Below are 7,829 nucleotides of genomic sequence, written 5' to 3'. Positions count from 1 at the left end.
GAACATTCTCGTCTACCATCTATATATACACTTAATTTACTTATAAGTATCCAGATTCCAGAGGCAATTTTCTTTTTTCATCATTTTTATTAGTTATGAAATTGACAATGGCCATCGATGTCATCAGTGTCATCACTCTTTGGCTGGCATATATGTCTAGATGCGAGTTCGAAAATAGTCAGGCCGGTATGCCTTTTCTTTTCCTATCCAAGTTCTTAACAAAAAACTATCTGTTTATATATATTTCGAAATTCGAGGATACATCTGTATAATTTCGATTTTGAATTATGTATTTTTTCCATAATAAAAGACCACAAATAGTAGGGGGGACATTTGATATATCACCCTTTCCAAAATGGTAGGGGGACATGTCCCCCCTGGAATTTCCGCCCATGTCTGATTACATAATTATTATGGTCAAGTCCACCCCAACAAAGGTTGATTTGATTAAATAGATGCATAGATAAAATAATCAAGCATAATGCTTTGAAGTTACATGCACATCCTGCATGGTCAGTATGCAAATGAGGGATAACGTGAAGTCACATTCGCTCTATTTCTTATGTATTTCATATGAAATATATAGAAATTTTCTCTCTTTTTTTTCTTCCAAATATGACTATTGGAAAGTTCTTTGTTTATTCGAAAAGCTTACGACGAATGGCACTTCCAAATAATGTTCAAAGGAATTTAAACAGGTTTTATACGATGAATAAAGAAAAAAATGAATTTCGTGTAATAAAGATAATTGTGGGTGACGGATGTCATCAGTTCCCCCATTTCCACACCCGCCACCTGCATGTGGCTTGCATACCACTTTCATGTCAAACTTAGCCAAGCTTTGTAAGTTCTCAACTTTTTATTTTACATCCTATTTTGATGAAATTTTCAACATTGTTCTGTCTGATGATGTTCCTCTATTCAAATCAATTTGTTGCTGGGCGGAGAGCCGGGCCAAGGGGAAGGTAAGAGGGCAAGAAAAGGAAGGAGAGGGGAGAAAGAACATGAAAAGAAGGGAGGGTGGAAATAAAAGGATAAGGGGGAGAAGGGAAATAAGGAAAGGAGAGAGAGGGATAATGGAAAGAAAAGGGAGAGAGAGAGAAGGATAATGGAAAGAAATGGAAGAGAGAGATGGAGAGAGAAGGGACAATTAAAGGAAAGGAGAGAGAAGGATAATGGAAAGAAAAGGAAGAGAGAGATGGAGAGAGAAGGGACAAAGGAAAGGAGAGAGAAGGATAATGGAAAAAAAGCCCGGAAAAAAAGGGAGGGGAGATCGAGAGCAGGGGAGAATTGAGAAAGAAGGGACGTACAGGAAAGAGAAAGACAATGATTAAGGGGAAAGAAAGAAACGAGAAATAAATGAAGAGAGAGGGCCGGGATCGAAGAACGGCAATGTATAGCCCGGCAATGTAGAAACAAAGAAGGGAAAGGAAGAGAGAGAAGGAAAAGGGAGCAATTCGAAGGGCAAAAAAAAAAGAGAAAGAAAATAAGGAAAGAGAGATGGGATATATGAATACAAAAATAACTCCCCTTCCCCCCAAAAAAACAAACAAACACATCAACAGCAAACAAAACCCACATATTTTATTTTTTAAGGCCTTTGAGTGAGACGTCATGTGTTGGTTGGTCTGGGTCGAGTGATCCATAAGAATAATTGAAAAAAAAAGAAAAAAAAAGATTGCTGATAAAACTTCAGAGATCGACCATCCAAATCCATGCGTTCTGCTTCAGCTCGACGTCCTTCTTTCGGATCACGCAGGCGTGTCATTACCAAGGCTCCCATTACATGGCGCCAGGAATTTAACAAGTGGACAGCGAACCGTCGTATAATCGAGCAATATAGGGATCTGCAAGGTGAACGTTTTATATCGGCGGACTACACCCAGTTGGGTTATTATACCACGAACTGTACAGACTCTAGTGGATTCGTCTCAAAGATCGACTAGCTCAAGATCGCATCACATCAAAATGATAATCTACAGGGACGTTTTTCTTGGTAATATATAATTTTTAAATGTTTCATTTATTCGTCGTGTCATTTTTCAAGGGGAGGGGGATTCAAATTAAAGCCTACGGCGGTGCCCAAAAGTTAATGAACCCCACCAGAAAATGAACAAATTCTAAAGCGTCCAAGTTCTGCTATGTTTTAGATATTTAATTGTGAGCCGAAGTCAGGGGAAAGAGTTTCTTTTGCAACAGTAATCCTAACCCTCGACAGCTGGCAGCCGTCTGTTTCGAGGAGTTTTTTTAAAACATTTTTTTTTATTTCTCCTATACACGACGGCTCGCGATCGTGCAGCCACCATTAGGGGGTTAACAATGCAAAATCCCCCCGACGGGGCTCTTCGATTTATGTCTTTATTTCATAAAAATATATAAAAAAGAACTGGACCAAAATAAACATTATTATTCTGTTTTGGCTGAAATGCACCAAAACAGGAAAAAATTAAATTAAAAGTGGGGAAAAACAGTGACTAATTACTTCGGCTGTCGCGCAATTCCCACTTGATATGGCCATTGAGTCCCTGTACAGATTGAGTTAGAACTTCGGTCTGTAATTGGTGAGGGGACCCAACGGAGTTCATCGGAACAACCAATAATAATATAAAAGAGACCGAAGCTATAATACCCTTTATGTTTTTTTTTTTTTACTTTGGGTGGCTGTTGCAAACTCTTCCTACTGTCGGGTGATAAAAGGTCTTCAGGTTCAAAAGAGGGAGCACACGTCTGTTTTCATTGCATTTTTTGGATCAGTTGTGACTCGTCAGGGGGGGGGGCAGTCTGCCCCCTGCCCCCCCCCTTAGGTACGCTAGTGATCTGGGTTCGCTGATTATTGTAGTGTTGCTGTCTATAATTCAATAGACCTAGTCAGAAAGAAGAGGAGCATTTTGTGGTGCCTGGGGTTCGCGCTTGAATACAACTGTAGTCCTTGAAAAATCCTATTGTGTTTAAAATTCTCTAAAATGCAAATGCCGTAACAACAGAATAAAAAAGCTATAGGAATATAGGGCACACGAGTAATTATAAATATGCCTATATAAGTATATTTTGTTTTTTTAATCAACATTTTAAAAGGTTTTGGACGTGCTTGCAAGACGGAATGGAAGTTCCTGAACGTTCCGAAGAGGTTTATTAAACATCAAAAACTACGAATTTTGAACTCTTAATGAACGTTATTATAGACAGATTTGTAAGGATTTCTGGACGTCCATGGAACGTCTGCATATATCGCTCAGACTTTTAAAATGTTTTGTTATACGTCTATAAAATTGAAAGTTTAAGATCCTTATTTTTCCATTGTTTTTAAGATAAATTGTACGTACGTGTCTCGTCTCATTATGACAATGTGTTATGATATTCGAATTCCTAAACTACCTTTTGATATCACAGAAATCCATCCACATTTCGTCTAACAACCATTTGGTCCAATCATCACTTCGTTTATAATCCCCATTTCGTCTATGACCATTTCGTCTCATAACCAGTTGGTCTATCCATTTCATTTCCACCCACTTTGCACAATTAACATTTAGTCCAATTATACCAATGGTATGGCAATTGAACGAATTGGCATTAGAAACCGGTATAAGCATGGAGGTCCATGGTATAAGAATCGAACCTGGCCAGATTTAAGTAGTTGCAGGAGGACTGCATGCCTTTGCTTCTCCCTCTTTTGGATTCCATTTCAATTCTTTTTTGTTTGCAGACAAAGAACTTTTCAATGATGCCTGGAGCTTTGAGCCAGTTGGAGCCGGCAAGACCTTACTTAGATTGAAAGGAAAAGTGAGTAAATGATTGAACAGTATATACGGCACTGGCGGATCGGGGGGGGGGGCACATCCGGCCCGTGCGCCCCACCCCTTGAGAGGTATAATAAAAATTTGTAATGTAAATATGTCTTTCTAACATACTAACATAAGTGTGCCCCCCCCCCCCTCCTTGAAAGCGAGGACCTTTTTTTTTGCTTGTCTAGATACAATTAGATGGGTCACAAGATTAAGGTAAAATGGACGGTGTGTGAGCTCAATAAGATATCACTATCATAATCATTATTTATTACGTTATCATTATTCATTAATGTATGTAATAAACAGGTAGTGTACGAAGTACCAAGTACCATTGACGACAGCTTGATCGGCGGAAACAAATCTGCAGAAGCCGACGAACCAGCAGCCACCGAGGACCCAGTTAGGACCCTTAAGATGCCTCACCTGGCCGAAGCCGTCGAACCATACACCAAGAAAGGATACCAGTCATGGCTTAGACGTTACGTTGGTCGGTGAGTAGCTCATCAGAGTAGATTTGAATCATCCCTTACCCTGAATACCTTTAAGGTCAAGCCCACCCCCCAAAAAATGCTGATATGAAATCATTATAACGGAGAAAAATCAAACAAGAATAACGCTGAAAGGGCATCAAAATCGGATGTGAAATATGAAAGCTATGACATTTTAAAGTTTCACTTGTTTTTTTCCCCACAAAACATTTGTATGCACAACTTCAATGAAATGGAAATGAGAGAGTCGATGATGTCCCTTACTATTTATTTTGTTTTTATTGATTGACGTACAATATTTTTACTGATTTTAAATTAAGTTATAAGGACCAGCTTGAATGAATCATAATGGTAATTCCATAATAATATATGTTCAGGGTGGAAGAAAACTTTGTTTCACAGGAGAATCAGGAAAAAATCGAATATTTCAGATAAAATACAAAAGAAAGAGTAAGTGATATCAGCTCATTTGAATACTGACCCGAATATGCATAATGTTGTGAAATATAGTGAGACCTTAAAATGCCATAATCTCTCCGCTTGAGTGCCTATAGGCAGCCCAGCTAAAGCCTGGGTAATAATAGCAGGGCCCGCTGGGAGAACAGTTTTCGGAACTGAAGTGGCTACCCTGGGTGAATTTACCGCTATTATTATTTTACATCCGATTTCGATGAAATTTTCAGTGTTATGCTTGTTTGATTTTTCTCTGTTTATTCAAAATCAACATTCTGCTGGGGTGGAATTGTCCTATAAGGACCAACTTGAATGAACCATATACATGATATAGGTATAATTCCATAATTTTTCAGGGAGAAAGAAATGTTTGCTTCACATGTGGAGAAAAATAGAATATTTAAGATTTCATATAATAAAATACAAAGTACCGGAGTGATATATCATCAGTCCCCTCATTTGAATCCTGACCATCAGGATAATTATGTTGTGAAATAGGGGGAAATAGGTTATAGTCAAACTTTAAAATGCCAGATCTCTGCTTTTACATCCGATTTTGATGAAATTGTCAGTGTTTTGCTTGATGGATTTTTTTCTTCTATTTATTCAAATCAATTTTTTTTTCTGGGGGTAAACTTGCCCTTGAAGTTTACTCACCAAGTTGCCCGGTAAATTCCGTTTTCAAATAAATTACAGTAAAATAATTCCTGGATTTTATATGTGCAGGTTGATGGACAAGAAAGAGGGAGAGGTTGCAGTCCTGAGGAATAACGGCGACGGTGAAGAAGCGGACAAGATGGGGGCAGAGTTGGAAATCTTTAAGGATAAGATCGAATTGGACATCGAAGATGTCATACTCTCCTCATTCGAAGAGAAAGATTTTAAATTCTATACTGTCGACGAAGATGAGTATGAAGTTGAGGGGATGCTCGTGCCGATGACCTGCCCCAAAGATGACCCGGACGTAATATTTCTCTACTTCATACAATATGGTTTGGTGACCGAAGAGATATAGGTCATTAGGAGGCAGTTCGAGTTGACCATTATCATGATTATCAAGAATCTATTAAATAAAGGATGGTACAGAATGGGTATTTTTATATCTCAATAAATAGAGTAAAATTCACAGAGCAAAATGCTGAAAATTTGATCAAAATTGGATATCAAATAATGAAGTTATTGAATTTTAAAGATTTGCATTATTCCGGTGAAACAGTTCTAAGGATGGCTTCATGAATATTCATGAGATGGGCCGATGGTGTCATATCCCCACTTGTTCTTTTGTATTTTATTATATGAAATTAAGTTTATTCAAAATATTTCTATCAAGAACTAAAACAATTGGATTGACAACTGATTAAGAGCATTAGTTATTTATTGCTGCAACTTATTTCATCATAATGGAGACACATCATCTACACATGTATGAAAAGATGAAACAATTATGATTTCATGTAATAACATAAGAAAAATGAAAGTGGGGATATGGCATCATCAGCCCACCTAATGAATATTCATGATGATGTGCATATGACTGTTTTCACAAAATATTCATAAACTTTAAAATTCAATAACTTTGTTATTTGTTATCCGATTTTGATGAAATTTTCAGCATTTTGCTCTGTAAATTTTACTCAATTTATTTAGATATATTTTCAGCCCGGACCATCCCTTTAAGATTGATTAACTAAGAGAAAGTTATGCAGATCTGTACTTAGACGTCTACGGTGCATTCAGGTTATACTATAAATCATAAGTTTGTACATCTGTACGTGGAACATGATAATCATTTGACTTATCAAAGTGTGCGAAGTAATATGGTAACGCGAATAAAGTAGTTGATATGATTAGTACAAGCTTCATAAAATAGATTTAAAAAATGATCAGGTTTCGTTTTTTTTTTCCTTTTAGTGGTTATCGTTAATATTTGTATTTGTGCTGTAATTGTCATTTTGTTGTAAATCACATTTCCCCCCAATTTTATGCTCATGTTTCAATCTGGTGTATTCAATTACATCAGACGAGATGTTCAGTTTCCAGTCATTGTTTGTTAAAGTCGCAGCACTAATAAGCTTTGCCTTTCTATATAAAGCAACCTCCTAATTCACTCACATGTACCAAATATTACAAATATTTTCAAGATTATGATTATGACCAATACTGTATTTTTTTAAAATGATTTCCCACGTAGATTGTATGGTAACTTTGAATGTACCTCATTTATTTGTTCTTTTTGAATGGAATAAATACTTAAATAATTGAATATCTATCTAGTAATCGTAATCGTTTCATTAGATATACTAAATGATTTTTTGTCACTGCCAGATAATCAAGATGGTAACCCATTTATTACAGCCGTATTTCCATACCCCCTTTTATAAGTTCCCGATGCCAAAATGATAAACACATTGGTATTACTGGGCACAATACACCTTTCAAATTTCAAAAGGAAGACTTTAATTTATTCCAAATGGAGCTAAATCCACAATAAGCGTTTTTCAGTAAATCATTTTTTTTTCATTCACCTCTTCCATTAGAGTGTCATCATCTTAGATTAATCAAAGCATGTTCTTATAAATCTAACAATTTGATAAAACTGATCACAATTCGGTGATTGGCTTGGATGATCTTTTAATAAACCATTTTATATATCAATGGGTGTTGGTCGGGGTGTATCAAGGAACACATTTTTAGGATGTGTGCGATGTGGCCAACTTAAAAAAAAAAGATGATTGAGACAGCAAGGCATATATGACAAAATTTACCTAAAGGTCAAGTCCACCCCAGAAAACTTGATTTGAATAAACAGAGAAAATCAGACTAGCATAACGCTGAAAATTTCATCAAAATCGGATGTAAAATACGAAAGTTATGAAATTTTAAAGTTTCGTATATTGTTCACAAAACGGTGATATGCACAACTCAGCGACATGCAAATGAGACAGTCGATGATGCCCCTCACAATCTTTTCATTTTTATTTTTTGTTGTTGTTTGAATTAAACAATATTTCATTTTATTTTTAAAGCAAATTTGACAATAGGGACCAACTTGACTGAACTATCTAGCATTAAACAATGCTAATTACACATGTTCAGGGAG

The 7,829-nt window shown here is 36.4% G+C and overlaps 1 protein-coding gene across 2 annotated transcripts; it reads left to right on the top strand.

Annotated features, from left to right (window-relative positions):
• Positions 1 to 1,635: 1,635 nt before the first annotated feature.
• Positions 1,636 to 6,992, top strand: LOC129278617 (translationally-controlled tumor protein-like). 2 transcript variants are annotated; one of them, XR_010296042.1, is made up of 5 exons: positions 1,636 to 1,996; positions 3,707 to 3,783; positions 4,095 to 4,279; positions 5,456 to 5,936; positions 6,228 to 6,992. XR_010296042.1 is itself a non-coding variant. In XM_064111201.1 (4 exons), the coding sequence occupies exons 1-4, from the start codon at positions 1,969 to 1,971 to the stop codon at positions 5,742 to 5,744; spliced, it is 579 nt and encodes a 192-aa protein (XP_063967271.1). In that variant the 5' UTR covers positions 1,730 to 1,968; the 3' UTR covers positions 5,745 to 6,992. The 2 variants fall into 2 exon arrangements, 1 of the variants encoding a protein (XP_063967271.1); XM_064111201.1 differs by having other exon boundaries at positions 1,730 to 1,996; positions 5,456 to 6,992.
• Positions 6,993 to 7,829: the final 837 nt, after the last annotated feature.

Source organism: Lytechinus pictus, chromosome 16, assembly GCF_037042905.1.
Source record: "Lytechinus pictus isolate F3 Inbred chromosome 16, Lp3.0, whole genome shotgun sequence".
Lineage (NCBI taxonomy): Eukaryota > Metazoa > Echinodermata > Echinoidea > Temnopleuroida > Toxopneustidae > Lytechinus > Lytechinus pictus.
The sequence above is the reverse complement of the archived record's forward strand: the minus strand, read 5'-3'. Positions and strand labels throughout refer to the sequence as shown.

Bases quoted from the DNA above. Each gene is read 5' to 3' on its own strand.
- LOC129278617 (XM_064111201.1), top strand. From the start codon at position 1,969: ATGATAATCTACAGGGACGTTTTTCTTG. The intron at 1,997-3,706 runs GTAATATATAAT...TTTTGTTTGCAG, and splicing joins CTACAGGGACGTTTTTCTTG to ACAAAGAACTTTTCAATGAT. The intron at 4,280-5,455 runs GTGAGTAGCTCA...TTATATGTGCAG, and splicing joins CTTAGACGTTACGTTGGTCG to GTTGATGGACAAGAAAGAGG.